The sequence below is a fragment of the Perna viridis genome, chromosome 1 (assembly GCF_037379345.1).
Source record: "Perna viridis isolate PV_CMFRI_1.1 ecotype Kerala chromosome 1, ASM3737934v1, whole genome shotgun sequence".
In the NCBI taxonomy this organism is placed as follows: Eukaryota; Metazoa; Mollusca; class Bivalvia; order Mytilida; family Mytilidae; genus Perna; species Perna viridis.
This window is the reverse complement of record NC_142445.1, coordinates 48,061,760-48,085,487: the sequence shown is the minus strand read 5'-3', so window position 1 is coordinate 48,085,487 and position 23,728 is coordinate 48,061,760. Positions and strand designations below refer to the sequence as shown.

General features: G+C 33.0%; 1 protein-coding gene and 1 long non-coding RNA gene across 4 annotated transcripts; both read right to left on the bottom strand.

The window, feature by feature from the left end:
• Nucleotides 1-584: 584 nt before the first annotated feature.
• Nucleotides 585-13,581, bottom strand: LOC148629100 (phospholipid phosphatase-related protein type 5-like). Of its 3 annotated transcripts, XM_088543779.1 has the most exons (10): nt 13,377-13,581; nt 12,026-12,237; nt 10,987-11,159; nt 10,303-10,450; nt 6,659-6,752; nt 5,877-6,063; nt 5,555-5,612; nt 5,083-5,259; nt 4,739-4,834; nt 585-875 (listed from the first exon to the last, which is right to left on the bottom strand). In XM_088543779.1, exons 3-10 carry the CDS (start codon nt 11,151-11,153, stop codon nt 657-659), a joined length of 1,146 nt encoding a protein of 381 aa, XP_088399905.1. In that variant the 5' UTR covers nt 11,154-11,159; nt 12,026-12,237; nt 13,377-13,581; the 3' UTR covers nt 585-656. The 3 variants fall into 3 exon arrangements, with proteins under 3 accessions (XP_088399905.1, XP_088399896.1, XP_088399889.1); XM_088543770.1 differs by lacking the exon at nt 12,026-12,237; XM_088543763.1 differs by lacking the exons at nt 12,026-12,237; nt 13,377-13,581 and adding an exon at nt 13,160-13,366.
• Nucleotides 13,582-20,419: 6,838 nt separating this feature from the next.
• On the bottom strand, nt 20,420-23,403 carry LOC148629099 (uncharacterized). The gene is made up of 2 exons (XR_015914922.1): nt 23,267-23,403; nt 20,420-22,509 (listed from the first exon to the last, which is right to left on the bottom strand). It is a non-coding gene; the product is annotated as an uncharacterized LOC148629099 (long non-coding RNA).
• Between the last annotated feature and the right edge of the window lie 325 nt (nt 23,404-23,728).

The window sequence follows — 23,728 nt, the reverse complement described above, 5'->3', positions numbered from 1 at the left end:
ATTGGATCGTTGTTAATACAAATCAAATTAATCGCCATATTTAGTTCGCAGTAAAAGTTGTTTATTGTGTTTGTTTATTGGCGTAAAATGCATAGAAACAAAATATGATGAATTAAAAATACCTATAAAGTGGACCTAACTATCTGCATTTGAACCTTAGTGGTATATGCCAATGGGACTAGTTTCCTGCGGTAGTGTACGATAATTTCTTATGCTAACAATCTTTGGAAATCTAAAGGCTCTGGCGACTGCTATATAAATTCCGATCTTCAATCTAAATTGGTGAAAAGTGATAAACACAGGACCAACATTTCGTGCATCACATATGCTTCGTCTATTCAAAAATATGAAGAAACTGGTTCTATTAGAATCGACTTAAGTACTTGGACACAGTTGTGGTGCACTAAGTGCAAGATCGTTACCATGACTATCTGATTGACAGCTTTTTTAAAGTTTGTAATTTAATATCATACTATTTTACCAATTTTCATAATTTCTTAATTACAGATAACAAATTCTTCAATTTGAATGAAAGTTGTCCTATTGCAGACTTTATATTCAAATAATATAAACGCAAAAACCTATTATAAAGAAAAGTGTTTATTTAAACCTTTTATAAATCAAATTTTAACCGGTCAACAAGAAGTGTAATAGTATTATGTTATCTCTGTCGTATCAATAAGTGTGTTGCGTCGGTCTCTATAATGGTCAATGCTTTTGGTTAAGTCTCTCTGGAACGTGTTGTACGTTTCAGGGTCATTAGCTCTAACTTCCTGTAGTGACGTCACAGCTCTGTGCCATCTTGCTCTAGGACTATTGTATACCATATCTCTCTGTCTCTGTAGGTTGTTATTTCTATATATTCTGAGATTCGCCTGTAGTATAGATTATAATGGGTGATGTGTTAGTTTATAGAAGTTCTAATGGTCTAAAACTTTTAGCTTGGAATGTGAATGGCGGTTTGTCAAATAAACTAGATAACAAGTCTTTTTTAAATCTTATTTGTACTTATGACATTGTATTTTTGACTGAATGTTGGATAGATAGAGAGCTGTCTATAGATATTCCTGGTTGTAAATGTTTTTGTATCCTAGACTAAAGTCTAAATCTGTTCAAGGAGGTGGTATAGTAATTTTGATTAAAGAGTGTTTTGTAAATTTTGTAACCTCAGAAAATTGTATTTTTGATACCATAGTATGGTTAAAGATTAAGAAAGGTGTAATTAGAGAAGACAAAGACGTGTATATTGCCTTTGTGTATATCCCACCAGCTAAGTCGAATTATTATAAACAGTATAATTGTGATGTGTTTGATGAATTAGAAAATAGTATTGAATTTTATACACTGCTTTGTGAAGTGATGATTGTTGGTGATACGAATAGTCGAACTGGGGTATTAGATGACTTCGTTCGTAATGATAGTGTTCATCATACAGTAAGAAACCGACTGAGTGACATATTCAATTACGTACAAGACACAGAACTTGTTGGAAGAAGAAACCCTGATTTAAATACGAACTGTTATGGTTCAAAACTTTTGTCACTGTGTAAAGCTACAAACTTGCGAATCCTGAATGGTAGACATATAAATGGGTATGCGAATGACTTTACATATTGTGGCGCAAACGGAATGAGTGTAATAGACTACCTAATCTTACCTACGTCATTATTTCCGACGGTCCGTCAATACATTGTTTCTAACTTAACAATTTTTTCTGACCACGCATTCCTACATATCCAGATTCAAACACTTCGTAATATGGACAATAATAGTGATAATGACTTGCAAGATCGTGAGGGTGTCGAGTACGAACAACAAGATAAATTCAAATGGAATGACAATTACAAACAACAATGTGCCGAGTGTTTGCGATTGAATTCGGACAGGATTCAGTTATATCATGAACGTATTAATTTTGACAGTCAGGTATCGCTTGACAACTCGTTGACCGACTTTACCAGTGTGTTAAATGACATTATGTCGCCGTTTTTCAAAAACAGCACTAGAACTCGAAAGCCGAATCGACAAACTAACGGACGTGAATTTGATAAACCTTGGTTTACGGACCGTTTTAGAGAGCTGTATCACCTTTATATTAACTCTTTGAACATTTTTAATAGAGCTAAAACAGAGGTTAATCATCGAAAGTTAATTCACGCTAAAAAGGAATATAAAACTTTAGAAATGCGTCTGAAACGTGAATATATGCGAAACGAAGGGAACATGTTAGACATGATGCGATTAACTAATCCCAAGCTGTTCTACAGTAAATTTAGGAAGAAATCATCACATAAACAATCATCGCTATTACATACTTTTTATGACCATTTCAAAAACTTGTGTTCGACCGATGAAAATGCTACAGGTGATGACAGTTATATTATAAATACAGACAATGAATGTATTTATGAAGAACTTGATAGGGATATAACTGAAAGCGACATTATAAAGGCGATACGAAATCTGAAACGCGATAAAAGTCACGGTCCTGACTGTATACTCAACGAGTACTTCATTGAATACAAGGAAGTTTTTATGCCATTATTAATCACCGTTTTTAACGGAATTCTACGTTCAGGACTTTTCCCACACGACTGGGCAAAAGCTATCCTCATACCAGTCTTTAAGAAGGAGGACATAAGCGATCCAAATAATTATCGTGGGATTAGTTTAGTCAGCAATTTCGGGAAACTGTTTACATCTGTTCTGAATCAGCGGTTGATAGAGTGGTCAGAAACGTTCGATATAATAACGGACGCCCAGTTTGGCTTTCGTCCAGGTCTTGGAACAATTGATGCTATTTTCGCCTTGACCTCATTAGTTTTTAAATCTTTGTCAGCTAAAAAACGTTTATACTGTTGTTTTGTAGACTATACTAAGGCGTTTGACACGGTCCAACGCTATATGCTGTGGTACAAGTTATCTAACACTGGTATTCAAGGTAAACTTCTTTCTGTGATTAAATCAATGTATTCAAACGTTAGTACTTGTGTCAGTGTTGATGGTTTTAATTCTGAGTATTTCAGAAATGAAATTGGATTAATGCAAGAGGAAGTATTTCACCTGCACTTTTTTCTTTATATGTGAACGATTGTCAGATGGCTTTTATAAACAGTGACTCTATTCCAATTGAGGTTAAAGAACTTAATTTATTTTTTCTCATGTATGCAGATGATATGGTAATTTTTTCAGACACCATATCGGGTCTTCAAAAGCTACTTGATACATTACATTTGTACACCTCCAAATGGTCATTAAGTGTAAATATAGCAAAAACCAAGATTGTAGTGTTTAGAACTGGTGGCGTTATTTATGAAAATGAGAAATGGTATTTTGATAACCAGGAATTAGAAATTGTAGACAGGTTTAGTTATTTAGGAGTACTGTTATATTACACTGATAAATACAATTTGTTACAGCAGAAACTTTCAGAGCAGGGCAAAAAGTCCGTTTTCGCCTTACGACGAAACACTAAGGATATATTTCTGAACTATGTAACTCGGTTATCACTTTTTGACACCAATGTTAACAGTGTACTATCCTATGGTTGTGAAATATGGGGTGCACATAAGGCACCTGCTATAGAGCGAATTCATTTAAACTATTGTAAAAATGTTTTGAAAGTGAAAGGTTCTACGAATAATGTAATGGTATACTATGAGTTGGGGAGATTGCCTTTATTATATACTAGAAAATGTAGAATTTTCAAGTACTGGTTTAAGCTATTGTGTACCACAAACTGCGTTTTGAAGAGTTGTTACACATTTCTATATGATGAGCTATAGAAACGTCCAAGCAATAACCTAAACTGGTTGTATTTTGTTAAAAATGAACTCTACAGTATTGGTCTTGGTGATATCTGGTGTAACCAAAATTTTTTCACAGATAACAAAATCTGTAATGACTTTCTATTTTTGATCAAACAAAGACTATTTGATTGTCAAAAGCAGTATTTTGACAGTTTGTTAAGTACTTCAAAGAAATGTTCTAATTATCAATATATTGTTCACAATTTTTGTCTGCAATTTTATCTTTCTAAAACGTTACCAGATGTATATAAGAAATGTATTACACATTTAAGTCTTAGTAGCCATAATCTGGCTGTTGAGAGTGGTTGGTTTTCTGCAGTGCCTAGACAAAACAGATTATGTAAATTTTGTAAGGATGACATCGAGGATGAGATGCACTTTGTATTGAAATGTCCAGTATATCAGGGTTTCAGATCGTATTTTATTAAACCACATTATTGGAAAAAAACATCAATGTTTAAGTTTATACAGTTAATGAGTTCTTGTAATATCAAAGAGTGGGTAAATTTATATTTCGTGCTCTGAAGTTACGTTCTGACATGTTATAATTTTACACAGTACCTTCTGCTTACTAGTATCAGCTAAAATTATTAGCACTTATGTATTATAGTGTAACCTATAGTTGTATATGACTTTGGTTAATAAAGATTATCATCTACATTAAATATTATGTGGATTTTCACTCTTCCTTCGTTTTTCCTCTCATGTTTTCATAGCAAAAAGGAGCTTTACCTCAAATCAACTTCGGGTAGGGGTAAAATAATTTCGTTATGTTATTTGTCGTTAACACTTATTATACAAACATGTCAACATGTGCCACTAAAGTGTCGTTGTGCTCTTGAAAGTAATGCCTAAGTCAAAATACCACACTTGTGTTTTTCAGAACCTTTAGCTTTTTTACCTTAAAAGAACCATACAGTATTACTTACGTTTTCTTCGTCTTGTTCCTTAATAAGTCGTTCAAAAAATCGAATCAACTTGTCCTGTCTCACTGGCTCCTCAAATCTTTTAAGGGTAAAAATACACTGAAACATAAAACGTCAGCAAACATAATATATAAGTTTGCAATGTTTAACTAAAAGTTTTGTATATATATATTATTCAAGTTAAGTTGAAGAAAGAAAAAAGTGAAATTCGTGTGCATATAATTATTAAAATCTGAATGTCCGCTACTATCTGTAATTGTTTTGTGGAAATATTTTCACCTTGACTACATTTTGAACAAAAAAAATAATAGTCCTTCGATTTGGTGTACTGGACAAATATAACATACCAAATACAGTGCTAAACATGTACCCATTAGGAATCCAACCACAACATCCGTCCAATGAGAATGATTATTTCCATACTCCCAAAGTCCACACAATACGGACAGCATTTGTATTAACAAACAAACAAATGGAAGGAAAAGCCTGGTGCAGTGTTTACCCAAGGTACATGCTATGTATATCTGAAAATCCATGAGATTTTTTTTTTATTTTAAGGAAAATCAATGTTTGGAACTTAAACAATATTACAAGATTGACATTTTTCAAGTTATGGACCATAACAATTATGTTATGTTTATAATTATACCATTGATATCACTGCCTTAATCTATCCACAAGCATGTTTACGATATAATCACCAATGCTGTATGACTACAGCATTATGCAAATATTCCAAGCACAAATATCATTCGTGAGCACAGTTGTTATGTGGAGTCATTAATTATGTGAAGTTATAAATAAATGAATGTCACTTACATTGATAAAAGCGACGGAAAACGACGACATTCCGGTATATATGGCTGGAAACGATGACCTAAAACATATGAACGCATTCGTTTGTAAAGGTTTAATTCTCCATTATTTGTTACAATTTTTTGATGCAAGATTGGTAGTAGTTTACGGTCAAAAGTAATAGCATAATTATAACTGTGTGAAAACTTCCATCGTTGTCTATCTTTTAAGATACTTTAATTATGATGATATTTGTAGTGAAATTTCTTCTCGAAACGGCATTTTTGGGAAATTACATTTCTAATAAGAAATCATTTGAGTTGTTTGTATTTTTTTCATGTTTTACCTTGCCTGTCTAAGTTTCATTTCATCCGTCTGTGTACACAACTCATTACCGCCTAGATTTGATTTGCTAGCACAGAGGGTCGTATTGGGGCCACAAATTTGTAGAAAGTTGGGTGATAGCCGGCCGGTCATAAGCTTTGTCACATCAATGTAGATCATCAATGATACCATCCCAAATAAAAATATACCTACAATATAACGTCTTGATAACACGTTTATCAAAAACTATGTGATAAGGTAACAAAAACTATGCTACGAAATTGTATGTAAAGAAAGATTTTTTTCGTAGAATATCAACAGGAGTTACTATATGACATAGGGTGTGCTATAAAGCCTTGAGACAATTATTGGGGATGCAAAAATTTCACATCAAAAGCATTGGTTCTCTTAATTAACAAAGCAAAAGTATCCCTACATTATCATATCATAGAGCTGTAGTACCGCAACAATAAAACGTTACTACAATATCACATCGTGGCAACCTACGCATTAAACAAAAAGTATAACTACAATGTAACATTAGATATAGAGTAACATGGCTTTTTGTCATGGCACAACCACCCGAAGATAAGTCAATTTTATTCCAAACGTTTCAAAACCAAGACATATTCGATCAACTATTTCAAATACGGATGTTTACCTTGCCGATCTGTAGATATTTGACCGCCGGGCTGTTATGGATGCATGAAGGTCATCAATGAATACATACACAGAAGTCTTATTATTTTTCATCAACATATGAATGAATAATAAATATTATAACAAACAAACATATCTTGTTACCTGTTTGATACAAAATATGTTTGAAGACTTGGTTTGATATTCGTCCTTTTTTCTGTCGGATATACGACCATTTCACAACTTCAACCAATATTACCTGAAATGTTGCATAATAAAATACTGGATTCTTTTTATCCTTTGATTAAACGGTAACAAGTAATTACCTTTTAATCAAAGGATAAAGATATTTAGATGGTATGGTTATCAACTAAATTACAGATTAGAAACCACTAATTCAACTTCCAATAGACATCTATGCTAAGTTCACAATTTTCTATGGCAGACCATGCATGGGTCTACATGTGAGCTCACGATCCTTTAAATGGCATAAGGGGTTAGCAGACTAGGAGTGTAGCACTGGTCACCGAAATTGAATGATCTATGAATAGCATTGGGAATCTGTGTTTTCTCAAGATAAGGGTATGCTAGTATTAAGAAATCCTTATAGAGATGAAACCTTACAGCACAAAATGATAACTGCACTTATGAAATGGGCAAAAATAGTTTTTTCTATCAGAAATAAAATGAGTATTTTTCAGAGCGCATTGAGAAAGATGCGGTTATTTAAGTTCAGGACTATTTTCCAAATGTTCATTGGTTGAATGGACCGTAGGATATCCGATGAGCATTCGTCGATCATGCGTAGTATACACTTCCGCGAGGAAAATTCTTTTGTTCTACCTAAGCTCTTCTCACAGAAGTGAATAATGAACATGCTCATCGACTTAAAACGAAAGGTAACCGAAAATAATTCGGATCTTATTTGTGTCATTTGTACGCTTGTCTGTAACATTGGCATATTTGAACGTTTCAGATATACATAGTGAGAATTGTCTGTTCGGCTCGTTGAAATATTATTTCCAGTATTGGAAACCCAAGTATGCGTACTTTGAAAGCCAAGAGAAAACTTTCTTTGTGAACGATAAATCATAACAACGAACCACGAGCATTATACCGATGATGAAATCATGAATATGGATTAGTGTTTTAACAGACAGTGGGCGTCCCAAATGTACACTAATTATGTACCCCTATTTGCTGGTATTTTTGTACACTCATATGAGGCAGTTTTCATATAAAACTCTGCTATATAAATGAAGAAACATCAATGACCAACTGAAGCCCATCTCTAAATCGATATAAAAGGAAAACTGACAAGCGCGACGACTTCGGTCTCAGAATTGTAAATTAACCTTGCCTTTTGTGTAAAATTCAACCTATTCCACAGAATGGAATTTATGTGTCTAAAGTCATATTGCAACCATTATACTGAATTTCTAGAAAGGACACAAGCACTAACGAAAAAAAGCTACCAGACAAAGATGCATGTATAACCTACAGACAAAAATCGTCACGGATCTTCTCTAGGGCCTTATTGACCGATATAAAATCACTGTTTCCAGTGTGAAATATTCCGAATACTTCTAATAATAATTATGATAAAACAATTACTAGTACCTAGATTACTAGTAATACCAATATAAAGAGACAAAGAAAACAGGGGTAGTAATAAAACAACATAAAGCAACTACAAAAGCACCCAAAATCCTCAAGTTTTAATTTTTTAAGAATTTGGGCCATGAATAAAAGTCACCTGCTGTGCTGCCCATTGAAAAAGATGGACAATTAGAGGTGAATAGTCCATCGCTATGTTTATTTTTTTCCTTGCATAACTTAACTTGAAAAATAATTTGTCTTTCAAAAAGTTCAATACTGTAATGATAAAATCTGGTCATTTTTCACAGCTGCCAAAATGTATAAGAAGCAGGCCTAACAACAAAACACTCTCTGTATGGTCATTTTAGGGTTTATGTGTCTAGTTCAAAGATGTAAAATAACAATCTTCATGTTTTGTGAAACAGCAGAAGATGATTAGTCCGACTCCATTTGTGATGGAGTCTTTAATTCCTTTTAACGTATACATGCAATTGCAATTCCAATGCATAGTTATTTTATCAAATAATCAACGTTATTTCGTCTTACAGATAATGACGATGATATCTCCAGGATTATCTGCAGGGACAACAATATATTTTATAACTGGTTGAAACATGGGAAACTTAAGTTCAATGTGTATGTTCAGATGTGGGGCCCACATCGGTCTGCTTTTATGATTAGAGATATATGAAAAGGATTGGCATTTAGTTGCAGTCTATGTAAAGGGGTTATCATTTACAAATAAAATATATCAGCAGGCTGCATATTTACTCATGACTACTGATTTGACATCAACTAATTAAATCATCTTTAAAATAAAGATTAATACTTCAACAGATGTCAGATTATTGATACCAGGAAGGGATCCTGTAAACCCAATTAACTGTGGGTTGATATTGTTTCAGCAACTTCAGATTATGTTCATCAAATATTGTACTGCTACTATAGTGCCGATTATCTCTTCACTTCTTTGGTCCATTTTCTTATATAGTCCTCTATTTCATACTTGTGAAATTCAAATAATTAGTATCGGCTTCATATTCATAATATTACGCGAAGACTATTTTTATCGATGATATAGAAATCACCTGGTGTCATGTGGACTTGCATAATTGCATCAGGAAGAATTCTCAATATTGAGATGCGATAGTGCACGTTGTAGAAGTATAATATTAAATTTAAAGGGAAAATAGCGATGTATTCTCTATTATGAATAGTGCTTAGATTTATTACAGCAAGACCATTATTGATTAAAGACAGTGGCAGAAAGAATAGATGATCCTTTATATGGATCTGCTTGTCGGTCTAAACAGTTGATGATGGACAATATCCTGAACAAAACAACATGTTCGTTTTAATATATGAAGATGGGACAGTCCATGAAGTGTCCAGGCAGATCATGTATAAGCATGTACATTAGTACTACGAGAATCAGAGATTAAAATCGTGTGTGAATATGATAAAGACCCAAATACTTTAATGGCAATGGTCATGGATTGTCTTACACCTTGTCGTGTTGTCAATTCACAGTAATTACTCACCCATTGCACCTAGAACTAAACATCGAACATTAGTTTTAAAAAGATTGACAAAATATATACATGTACATGGAAATAAGCCTTTTGGCATAATGTTCAGCATTATCATATGTGCCGCTGTGTACGCTGTGGCGAAATAAATTCTTCTTTGCAATAAAGTGTCCAATTGAAAATTCTGTTAAAACTAAATTGTCTAAAAAATCTTGGTTTCGATGTATGTACAACTTACTAAATCTACGCAATAAAAATCGTAAGCGTAACGTGCATGTGAGTTTTTAAAACCTTCTTACTAATGTTGCACAACCATGAACTGACAACTTAAGGAGGTAGACCTTGGGTAAGGGACATAACTCGTGAAATCAGTAATATGTTTGTATCATATTCAATTTCACTAATGAAATCAATCCAAGTTACTTTGATGCTTACATGAGATTGATGTAAAATGCTGTATACAAACGTTCCAGTGATTAGTAAGAATTGTGTCCTTTACCCTAGGTCTACCTCCTTAAATGTTCATTTTTTTCACGCTATTATTTGAACATTGTATAGTCTGAAACCATGCGTTCATAACACTATAATCAACATAAATAACCAGTGAAAGAGAACTGCGTAAGACTTCTGGGTGAGTCTCCTAACAAACTTTTATTTGTACTGCGATTGTAAAAAACATACAATTATAACTGGAACACCAAATGATAGGGCATATATAGCTCCAGCTGGTAGGTTTCCTGTGAAAGGCTTATCTTCATCAGATGTAAGACTAATGTCTGGGTCCGTGCAGGAAAAATTTACTTTTCGTAGTGGAAAAATAGACGTAAATCTGAAGAAAAATGTAAAATCAGCATTTTCAAAAGTATTAAAATCACAGACGCTCGTGGACAGGATACATATACATAAAAATTAAAGGGTATGTATCGAAGACGCTAACATGACTTTAAAACCGCTCAGATGTGCACAGTACGGTTGTTCATTGGTTCAATGAATATAAATTACGGGTCTGTTTCAAGAATGGAAAAATGACAGGATATGGTACCTGGAGCGCCAGTAATCTAAATCTCTGTAATTGACAACAGTCGTTTTTCACCATTGTATTGTGCTTCCCAGGCATGTTTAACCTTTTTTTGTATGTTCTTTCACATATCCACAGTCACTTTTGACTTAATTTTACTACGGATTTAAATGTTATTTGAATTAGGATCTACACTCGGTCCGGTTAAAATATTTTGCTCCTTCTGGAATTCATGGTATTGGTGGGTTTGGTATCTTTCGTCCTGAAGTGTGATAGGACTTCATTTATATCTCATATGACAATTGTGTAGATGTGTAAAAAATTTCTTATATTTCTTTAATTATTACCTTAAAAAATATTCGAGTACACATATAGCTGCAAAAATGGTGAACTCGAGTACAACAGTTACGACTACAATACACGTGCATTGTGTTCTCTCTATCTCAGACAAACTTTCGTCGTCCTTTTCATCTTCTCCTGGTCTTTCACATGTTTCGCCCTCTGTCATTTTCATGTAAATCTTTAGAAAAAGTCATTTATTTTCAAAACCTTGGTTACCATAGTTGACACGTATATAACATTATTTTTTTCAATTTTAGTTTTATACGCACACTGATCGGGTAGTCAAAGATATACTTACAGTATGATCATATAAAGATCCTTTGTTTGACCATTTTTTTAATATCATGTCACAAAGGCATCTAAATATAGCGTAAACCCCTTTTGTAAACATTTTTTAAATATTTTGATCATCTGGGTAAAAGAAAAGTCATGTGGGTCTGAAGATAGTAATTCCTTGTATGAGTGAACAAAATGATAAAAAAAAACTTGCATTCATTTACTGAGAGTAGCTGCTGTCTAAGGATAGGTCTTACACGGAGCACCTTATTCCGTAACCTTTCACATCTATTTAAAATATGTATTTTCAATTAGCAAATATTCTATTCTTTTGAGAGGTTTTGGTATTAAAATATGTGTGGTAGGGTAATATTTTTCCTGAAAAAAGTTCGAGGCTATGAATTGCACATATTATTTATCTACTGATTATTTTCCTTCAAATAGTAGTTTATATGTACATGTAAAAAATGTAACCAAGAACTTAAGACAAAATTATCTTGAAAACAGATATGTGCATAATCATTAAAAAAAAATGCTATGTCAATCTCTGCCTAATTGTGTCCCGTTTGATGAAAGTAAATAAGTAATGACAAATCCTATAAAGGTAACTGTTACAGCACGATACGATTATCCCCATGGATAATTGGTGCGGCTAACACATCCGAGTGTATTAAAAAAACAGGTGGACAAAAAAGACAATCCTCATTTGCTTAAATCAGCTGTTATGCAAATTATAGATGAAAAATAAAACTTTTTAAAAATATATACAGGTGGCTTCAAGGATCCTGCTTCTGGTAAAACATCAAATGCATTCTTTATCCCTGGTAAAAGATGTACATTATCTACTCGGTTCACTGATAATATTTCCGTTTATTCAATAGAAATGACTGCAATATCGCTTGTGTTAAAACGGATAATTTATCAAAATTATCAAGACAAAAACACTGTCATCCTCACGGATTCTTTTAGTTCTCTTCAATCTATAAAAAATAATAAATCTAGCAGACCAGACTTGTTAAAATTCTATTAAATTCTAAAACAGAAAAATATAAGTGTAATTATAGAATGGATTCCGGCACACGTCGGTATTCCGGGTAATGAAATAAGCGACAGACTGGCAAAACAAGCTCTATCAAAGCCTACTATTGGTGTCAAAATTGGGTTAAGTTCAAAAGAATTTATTTCTATTATTTCCAAAATTTTTAAACAAAAATAGCAGACAAGCTGGCAAAATTCGAATCACATTTGGCATAAACAGCTAAAACCTAATGTTAATGTAAAACCAGCATTATACAGTGGTAAAAGGCACCACGCAAAAACAATTACTAGACTGACTCAGTCTGGGCACAACCATGCTACCAGGTCAAATAAGAAAATATGTTAAAGATATATCGCCTTTATGCCAAAAATGTGGAGTTTCAGAGGACATTAAGCACGTCCTTATAGCTTGTTTAGAACACCATCAAGCACGTTTGGAACTTATATCCACAAATTGGGTCTCCACACTCTTTCGGAACTGAACCTTCTTAACCCACCAAAATCAGTTCAGCAACATGTCTGGTCAGCATTAGCGCAATTCATTTCAGTCATTGGTTATCATAGTAAAATATAGCATACTTTTTGTTTAAATTACGGTAATTGTCCTTAAATAACTTAAAGCCCCATATATATACATTTTTTTTTCATTTCAAGTTGGATAATCCACACCCTATATATCAAGTGTAGTTGCACTGGTTTCATGTGGTGGTGCGACACACTTATAAATATGTAGGGTCAATATCTAACGTAATAAAACCATAACCAACATATTCATACAGTACCATTTATCTTAAATAATATCATCTTTCATTTTTCAATAAAAAACAAAATAATATAGAATTGAATTAAAATAAAATTAATCACCTGATATGGGGTTCCACAATGCAACATATTTATACACATAGTCTCCAAAAAAACCGAAGTTGTTTTCCGCTGTCCTTCATGATTTTGTAGAAAATAGTGATAGTTATTTCAAAGTGATAGGTAAGCTATTTAAATCGATTCATCGTTCACTTCTGTCATGCTTAAGGTATTTACTTCATTCGTCAGAACATAACGTTTTTGTACTAAAGAAACTTACCCCCAGAATATCTTCAATTAATATGTCCAAGAAAACTATATAAATGCCAAATGAATCCAAATTTTATGTAGAAAATGCCTTGTTGTTTAGTGCAGAGGAAAGATATTAAAGATTTCCGATTATCAAACATATGTTATGTGTAAGTTCTTTACAAACTTATTTCAAATTGTTTGCCTTGAAGTCGCATATTGCGCATTACGGTAACAGCTTGTCGTGTAGGTATAAGGGAGGTAATGCAGTCGCATCACAATCAATATGTTTATTTTATATGTTTTATTCAGATCAAGTCAAAATTATATAGAAAAATGTAACATACCAAATTCATCATAGGATTCAGACATAAATTCTTATATCAATCATGAAATAATAATTTTAATTCAATCATTGACATTTATAGCAAAAAATCAACGAAGTAATATTAGTATATCTAATTATAGATGAGTATTATTTGCAAATAGAAGAGATCTAAGATTTTGGTCAAATCATACTTTAAAAAAAAAAATTTAAAATAACACAAATAAAGAAACTGTAATATATATGTTGTTAACATGAAACTCTTGTTTGGATAGCAGTTAATCCTCGTCCTCTTGTCTTACCCAGTTTCATGTAAGTTGAACAGGAAGATGTCCTCATTTATTTGGTTGTTCAGGCGCCTGAATAAACATTTATGCAGGTTATATTTATTGTTTAATCTACAAAACGGGGTATGGTAGTTTATACCAGTTTCCAGGCCTATTATTTACTGTAAAAAGTTTAGCTGACCGACTAAAAACTCTTATTTTTGTGTTAAAAAGATGACTTAACCAGATAATAAAGATTTACGAACTGTTACAACATTAACGTGTCAAAATGAAAGTATCGTTTTTATGCAAATTTTATCAATTTTTAACAATTTTTTTTTACGTTTGACGTTGCTTACGTTGTTGGTGTCACATTCGACTGAATCTGGGCTGGTTACAAAAACTTAAATATTGCTATTAGAATGTGGAGTTATCAAAGGCGATATAGATATTAAAATGTTCGAAAATGGTTGTTGTTTTAGGGTTATAATCATAAATCTTTGAAAGATGCCATTAATTGCTGAGGGAAATCACTATTCGATCACAAGAACGTCCATTTTCATATGTGGACGGGTAACATTAAGAAATGCTTGCTTCGCATTTCACCAATATATCTAAGTTGTTTCTTGGCCTATTCTGATAAAAACGAACTTTTTGGGGAAGAGCAGTTTGTGCTGCAGACGATGGCATATTTTTCAGGACGTAATGATAAGATCAAAGTGTATTACAATATCACTAATATATCCCTTTTGATGTGGACATTGTAAAAATGGAAAGAAATCTATTTGAAGTCAAAATGTTAGACTTTTTTTTTTGAAGTTATGCGAACAGCTTTTTTTAATCGGGACTTGTATTAACTATATTGACGATTTATTACATAACCCCAATGAAAATATATGTAAAATGTTCAATCAGTCTTTTTGTTAAAAGCCTTTTTGTCCGTATTTCAATTATGTCACAAATCTTATTTTTTTCGACGTTGGCCATTGGCTACTTTCTTGCTTACCGTTGTAAAATATAACAACGAATAGTATTTTTACTCAAGTATGTTCATGCTTAAAGGACTATATAAATATTCAGAATATCAATGTTTATTCTAAAAAATAATGAGTTTTATTGCCTAATAGTAGATAAATACGCACGTATGTTGTGAAGTCACGTTGCCTTTTTCCCGACGTTTTCTACACGTTGCATGCTACCCGGTCTTTATCAAAAGCTTTTTTCGTTAGCTTTGAGTAAACTAATAACTATGAAATTTTGAGTTTTACATGTATATATGCTGTAGATAGTATATTCTAAAAATAATGGTACTTGTATGAACATGTATCTCAGTGCAGCATTTTGTCTGTGTCTAACCAAAATGTCACAACATCTAAAATTTGTATATTTTATTTATTCACGCGTACACCATGCGAAATTCGAACGAATTGTTCAAAAAGGCAAATGGTGTTGAGTCGATTTCTTCATATACTTAAAAATGTATTCATCCTCCTCTATGGTTTTATCATTTCATTTTTTCTATGGCTTAACAAATGGGTTATACATATAATGTAAAACCGTGTCTAACAAAAATGTCACAAAGCGCATTTTTGACGTTTCCAAAGTAATGTTCTGTTTTGCGACGTAAAAACTCTTTTAACGTCAATTTTAAAAACAATAAAAAATATTGAAAAGTTACGACACTAGATTGAATTAATACGACTGTGGATGTAATGAATTAAATAAAAAAAAACGATTTTAGCGAATCTAATAAAATAATGAAAGAAATGTTGAAAAGAAAACAGGAAAAGAAATATGAAAATGTTGCCCAACTTTGACCCCCTATAACTTGAAAACGGTCCAAAAACTTAAAATCTGCTGTAAATTTGTTTACCCGAATTAAATAAAGAACACATTAAAATTGAATAATTAAAATCGAAAAAAAAACCTACGTTTTAATAAAACATCTATTTTTACCCTTTTTGGCCCTTTTTTCTAAAGCGGCAAGGGCACGACGACTGCGCCAAAACATAATACGACCGCAAGTTTTTTTCGTCGTATAATTAAAAGCAGATTTCGCTCTCAAATTTTCTCAAAGAGGGAGCTTTGCCAAGGTTTTGTTTTCTCGAAATGTTTAGCAATGTTTTATGTTTAGCAGCAGACCTTAGAATTCCGAAACGAGTACATGTATTCGGAAATTTCTACATTAGAGATATAAAACCAAATACGAAAGAAATGAATTCACTTTATACGCTTCCACGATTTGATTTCCGGGGGGGGGAGTACTGACTATTTTGCTTGCAGGTTTGTTGGCTTTCTGTTTTAGTGAGGGTGTTTTGCTTTTTTTTAGCGCATCACGAAATATGTTTTCATAATTCCTAACATTTTTCTCATAGGATAAAATTTCCTTAAAATCATTTACCATATCTGGATGTAATCTGATCATTTCAATTGACCAAAACGTACGAAAATATGATATCGAATCGGATAATTAAATAATAAAACATGTCGTGTGTGTTATTTTACGTAAAAAATTTATTAAGCACATTTCTTTTTACAAGTTACAATTATAGAACGATGTACGTCGCAATACAAAAAAGACGTCGAAATTTTGCCGATTTCGACGTTACCAAATATTACACCAATACCGTACGCTACGTAAATGCAGGTGATTTTTCTATCCGGTCATAAGGGTCACGCGCTTTAACAAACAACTATAGTCGGCGTCACATAAATAACATACTGTTAAAATTTGAATAAAAATATTTTCTACGACTTTATTGACACCTACCGTCGTTTAAATTGTCTTAAATGACTTGCTCATTCGTTTAGCCAAACGGCTTCTCCCTAAACATTGAATCGTTAAATTCCGGTCAGATTTTAATTCTAGGTGGCAATATTTACATTGTAAAAAGTCGGCCATGTTTACAGTGATCGGGTTGCTAGGAGATGTTGTTTACGTTTAAATGGTTTGTCCAAAAACCGAAGAACCCAGAATGCAATTCGGTGTTATTTCGGATATCTCGGATTTATTTTACGCGAACAACGTATAATACCGAGAAGTTGATCAAGCAGACGATTGTCACCGGAGTTCGACGGGAACTCACGCACTTCGTTTGTAAACAAATCGTCCCGTAAAAACCAACATGGCGGATATTAGTATGGGATTTTCCCGTAAGGATTTGTTACGCACGATTTAAGCTAATAAGCGACTTGTTTTTGAGAAGCTGTTTGGCTAAACGAATGAGCAAGTCATTTAAGACAATTTAAACGACGGTTGGTGTCAATAAAGTCGTAGAAAATATTTTTATTCAAATTTTAACAGTATGTTATTTATGTGACGCCGAGTATAGTAAATATTTTGTCAAAAAATGTCTTTAGGCAATAGGCTTTTATGGTTCAAATATTAAGTTGTTGAAGCATGTTGCCAAAAATATCATGCAAAGAAAAGCGTAATGAAATTTACTGTCCTTACCCAGTTTGGCAGAATTTATACATTTTGTCACAAATTTGAACTAAGGGTTCTACATGTTAAGCGTGGATGAATTGCAAAAAAAGGTTCTGTTGGCAAAGTAAGCACACATTTAATAAAATGTAATGCAGTTCAAGGTCGAAATTGAAATAAACCGAACAAATACCGCTAATGCGAGACCCGAATAGTAATGCAAGAACGTTTAAACATCCACTGTTAAAATTTTCTTAATTCCTTATTATAAAGTAAATAAGGGGTTGTATCATTGATATTGTATTGATTTATACACCATGCCTATTCTCATTATAGATCTTAAAATGGGATGACGTATTATAGAGGTTTCCAGGAAAAACTGACGTGTAATTTTTTTGCAACACTTAACTATATGCTGTCTGTCCGCAAAAGTTATTTAAGAAAAAATCACGAAAACTCTATTTTATCAATGTTTTACCACGGGCTGTCTATTTATGTCGCATTGTTTTACCCGGAGTGATAGCATAAAATGGAGTTTCTGCGACTTATTTCGATTCTAATAAGACTACTTTCTTCATATATTCTAATAGAAGCAGCCCAAGTGTTGGTCATGTGTTTATCACTTTTTTACTATGGTTGTGTGTGGTCTGAAGAGCTTTGAAGCACGTCATATTAGAAACACCGCCTTTCTATTTCTAATTTTATTCGTAATAACAAGAACTGAAGTAGTACAGGATTAATCATTAAAAGTATTTTATTCGATCTTTTGCATATGAACAAATTAAGGACAAAGCATTGACAAATATCATAAAAAGTGTTATATGTAAACTGTAATATAATTATATTTTCCAAAAAAAATGGAAGAAATACATATTTTAACATAAAATATTAAAGATACAGATAAAGATAATTCGTTTTCAAATATAAATTAAAATTGTGTGATATATTTGGTAAGATTGAAAGGATTAATCGTGTTTTATCCCTTAATAACAGTTTCAAAATTAAAAATATGATAAACCTTTTATACACAATTTGTCCTCAAATGTTTTAGAGTTATCTTCCTTTTTACGCACTCTGATTTATTATTTGCCCTATTTAATAAAGACCTTGCTTCCCTCAATAATTATGCTTATACCGCAGCTCGTATCCCATTACGAGCTCATGAGCAGCACACGAGACCTTGGTACGAACGGACACGATGCCGTGATACTCCGATGAGCACACGAGACCTTGATAAAAGTTGCACTTAATATGTATAATCATATTTTGGCCCTGAATTAAAGTGTTTACTTGTTTCAAAATAACACCCATAAAAATGCAAGAATATTTTTTTCAAGGTTGAAATATATCATATGATAAATACACATTCGCTGGAACAGTATCTGGAATGGGTGTTTTTCTATTAACTCGGAGTATTTACCATATCCTTGACTACTGTATCGGGTCTTAGCTGTTTGAACGCATATACATGTACATGAACTGCTGATGTCAACATTATGCATCTAGAGTACTTTATTCCCAAAAGTAGTTTATATTACATAATAACAATTCTATTTTAAACTCCGGCCTAAAACACGGAGAGTGATGGTTAAGGAAAACGGTATGACACTGCAAGTGTCATAGGAATGGATAGAGTTACAAGAATGGTGACTTATTGCGTAATTCCGTCATCATTAACTCGTGGACCGTTACGATGTATCCATCTGCGCCATGTAAACTGATTTGTTCAACGTGTCAAGTTTTTCCTTTCCTCTTTCGTCTACCCCGGACTTGTCTTTTTATGAGCAACTCGGCGGGTGTTTCTAGAAAAGCAGAGGACGCTTACACTACCGGTGCACCTGGTCTATGCTCCCAGTTTTTAGTGGAGTCCGAGTTGCTAATTTGCTTTTGTTACTTTGTATGTATGATTTTAGTTACTCTATATGTTCTTCTTGTGTGTGTCTGTTTTTCATGTCTGGTCTTTGTTCCTGGAATACATTCTTTTGATTACCGCTATAACCTTGGTTCCCTTGATTACTCTTTGAGATTAGTCAGACACTTGTGCAAATAAGCTACCATATTCGACTTACTTATTTGAAGTTCTTGGGAGTTTTAAAATAAACCAAAAGGGTTGTAATCGCTTTTGACAATGAGTTTATGAGTCGGTGTAATTTGATATACATTGACATGCACAAGTGGGGATTTGGAAGAATAGGTAAAATGGCAGTCGTACATACGCAAAATGATGTAGTACACAGGCAAAATTATTTCACACGAATTTCACATGATGTACACGCGAATTAAGCAAATGAACTTTCTGACAGAGTTCACGTGAAATTCGGGTGAATTTTTCATATGGAATTAGTGCTAGTAAATTTCACGTGAAAATCTCGTTAATTGCATGAGAAGTTCATGTGAACTTTTTGTGAAGCTAGTTTAACAAATGAATTCCACGTAAAAATTATTTGCCTGTGTAAAGAATGCACGCAGAGCGAACATGATGAACTTGATACCTTGTAACAGTTTATATTGTCGTCAATGTACCTGATAAGTGTGGATATATCCTATATCTACAGCATTTCAGGGGAAAATGTAATTGGGTCCTTCTGTAGTTCTATTAAGTCGTATACTTATTACCTATGTAAGTTATACTCATTCCTAGGGTTAAATATTTTGATTGTTTTTACATAGCAAAGCCTTCCCGAGCCGGAAACAGAAAAAGGGGAAGGGAAGTATCCCGTGTATTTATTTCTAAACATATTTGTAAGAAGATAAAAAGTTCTATTTGCATTCAATTCGCAGTTTTAAGACGTCTTAGTTGTTGTGGTTTATTATGAAGTAAACGACATGTAGGATGTTTGACAGATCGTACGATGTATTATAATAACAGCTTCCTATACTGAATGAAGATTTGATGTCAGACTTAATTCGTTCGTATAAAAATCATTTATTTTATGACGTAGTCAGTAATAAGGATTAAGTTCATTTTCATATATTTAAGATACGCCATGTGGATTGTGTACTGTTAATACTGATTATCAGTTGAAGAACCACTGTAAGTGAGAAAAGAGACTCAAAACTGATCAAAATAATATTTATTAAATGCAGCTTTTTCGTACTACAGAACGTGTATATTGTGAAATAATACAATCCTCTTTCTGATATACGATGTCGAGATTGTTAAGGTGTTCAAGTTCTGGGACGACTATCAAACTTCTTAAATTCATACATTAACAATGACACACTTATTTTGTATTTTGTAATGTTATGGTGTGTACAATCACAAGATCTTTAAAACCCTTACCTCACATATATTTTGAAATACCATTTGACGATTTGGTCGGATAGATATTTAAAAAAAAATTTAGAAAAAAAACTTTGACACGATATGTTGCAGGTTATTTTTTAGCTCACCTTCCCAAGGGCCAAGTGAGCTATATACTGCATTCACTTGGCACCCGTCGTCGTAGTAAACAATTTTTCAAAACTCTTCTCTTCTGAAAATACTTGACCAAGTAGAACCAAACTTGGAATGAATGTGCTTTTGGGTATTATGCATAGTATGCTTGTGGGAATTTATGATCCGTCGAAAGCATTGTCGCCGTTACTAAAAATAGAACATAGGGGGTCAGACAGAAATTTTTCTCAAATATCTCCAAACCGTTAGATTTAGCCAAAGTGTGACATATGAAAAAGTGTTCAGCATGATGAGATTTATCTGTGATCAAATTTTCGTTGTAATCCGTTTAGCCATGTTGGAGTTATTGCCCTTTTTCGAGTTTTTTTTTTTCTATTTTCAACATTATTTCATTCAAGTCTTCTCCTCTGACACTACTGGACGAATTGAAACCAAACTTGGTATGAATGTTCCTTGGGATATCTTGCATAGAAATGATGTGGGGAATATGGATCCATCGAAAAACATGGCCGCCGTTACTAAAAATGGAACATAGGGGTCAGACAGTAGTTTGCATATATCTCCAGAAACGTTAGGTTTAGCCAAACTCTGACAAGGCTAAAAGTGTTCAGCATAATGAGATTTATCTGTGGTTAAATTTTCATTTTAATCCGTTAAGCAATGTTAGAGTTATTGCCCTTTTTGAGTTTTTGTTTTGCTATTTTTAATGTTATTTTTATCAAAAATGTTTTCCTCTGACACTACTTGACCAATTGGAACCAAACTTGGTATGAATGCTACTTGGAGTATTATTGAATTGGTCTGGTTTTTTTTTGTTCCGTCGAAGAATCATGGCCACAGTTACTGAAAATAGAACATAGGGGTCAGACAGTAGTTTTTCGCATATATCTTCAAAAATTTGCTGAAATGATTCTTATTATATAAGGCATACAAAAGTCTCCAAGGGATCAAAGTTGTCAAACGACTCCTTGTGAGAGTTATTGCCCTTGAAAGTGGAAAAAAATACATTTTTTACAGTTTCCAGTCAATATCTTGAAAACTATGATCGATAGATAGAAACTTTCGATTGATAAAATGATAATTGTGATAAGTTCTACTGAAGCCTTCTTGAGTTAAAATTGGTGGACAATTTGTTAAATTTATTGCTCTTGAAAGGCATAATTTAACCAGATGAGCAATTCAGGCTCCTTGGGGCCTCTTGTTTTAATTTCTGTAAGTTTGTTATATGTATTCATTTCTTTCGTGTCAGTCTTCATTTCACAACATCGTGCTTCCGTATTTCAAATATACTTAGCTTCTACGAGATGTTGAATTTTTGCATGTAAATACATGTCCAAGAAACCAATTCCCTACAGTTTCCTGGAATTTTGTTGAAAGTCGGGAGGCTAAAAAATCTTCGGAACTGCACATTTCAGTAATTTGATTTTAAGTAAGTTGGTCTTGTATAGCTTTATGTTCTAAGTTTTCCTTCTCTATACCAGTTCTTCTTAATGAAATAACCTAGGAGTATAATAACTCTTTCATTAGTTTGATTTTGAAGAATTGTCACCGTTCTGTCGTGGATTTCATTACTTTTGTTGTCGGCCGTTTTAGAGCTCACTTAAAGGTGTGTTGAACACCTTTGGAGGGATCTCTGAACGCTGTGGATTTTTTGCGTTTCGCTATTTCGGCTCTTTTCTCCGCAATATTCAAACTTATTTTGTTGTCTCTTATATTTCACTCGAGATCAATTTTGGTTTGTATTGCGTCTTTCTAAAAAAATAATATACATATTTAGTCTTACGGATACCACAATGATTTGCTCTATTTCAGAACTACAAATACGACGTTTCAAAGTTACAAAGACGTGTCATTAACAAAAAGGTCACGATACAAAAATACTGCGATCTTGTCCTCTTTCTAGAGCAGTGGTGAGTAAAAGTTCGCGATTCAACTTGGCTCGAGCATTGACATTCTGGACATTTTTTTTTACATGTTTTGTAATTGATCTGAAGGCTTTTATGTCCCTGTCAATATATATATATATTTTTTTTTTGGAATCCTTCCAGATTACCCAAAGCATGTATTTTAATACAAAAAAGTTTTCTCCTTGATTGGTTAAACATTGAATATTGTGGAAGACTTGCCAAGATCCTACTTATAACAGTACGTCTGTGGTTTGTTTGCAAACAATCTAAGGAGTATAAAAAAATATGGAATTTGGCACTACATGAATAAAACTGATCATAACGGTTAATCGTAGTTTCGTAGACAAAACAATGCATACAAAATATAGAACTGTTAAGCGTGGTTTCGGTAACTTCGTTTGGGCACCTATTATTTCACGATTTTCTACACATTTACTAAAATCAAATCAGTAAATCGATAAAAATAATTTGGACAAAATCAGTAATTATGCTTAATTACTTATCAAAAGTAGGAATTATAAATACATTTCCTAAAAGGTTTAGTAATTAAACATATATACTGAAGTTTCAGTAATGCTGTACAACTAATTATAAATATTTACTGTAATATCTGTACATATGATGCAAGCAAGTTTCTCTCCCACATTATTTTCAATCTGGTCCGATTGATCATAGATGCGTGGTTTACATCTATATGAATTGATCAATGAATAAAAGTTCTGAATACTACACCTACGCATACCACGTTTTACATAGTAAAATAAGGGGATCTAGAAACGTGCATATCGATTTGACCTTAACATCGTACCACTGATGTGACGCACCGAGATCAATAGCAACGCATAACTAATTCACAACATATTCCTCAATGCGTGTTAGTATTGAGGATTTTAAATTTCAATCCATTCTTTAGGTTAATAGGTTAAGATGCTTATAACTACCTAGTTATTGAAAATGTAATGAGGTAATTGGGTTTATCTTATGGAAACTCTTGTTTCCATTATGTTTTAAGAACAACTTATCTAGGATACACAACGATAGTGTGACAGGGTGGGATATAGCAA

Coding starts and splice junctions, on each gene's coding strand:
- LOC148629100 (XM_088543763.1), bottom strand. CDS start 13,198: ATGTGTATAAATATGTTGCATTGTGGAACCCCATATCAG. Junction 5,613..5,876: donor ATGAAACTTAGACAGGCAAG/GTAAAACATGAA, acceptor CATATGTTTTAG/GTCATCGTTTCCAGCCATAT. Junction 5,260..5,554: donor TTTCCGTCGCTTTTATCAAT/GTAAGTGACATT, acceptor ATGGATTTTCAG/ATATACATAGCATGTACCTT.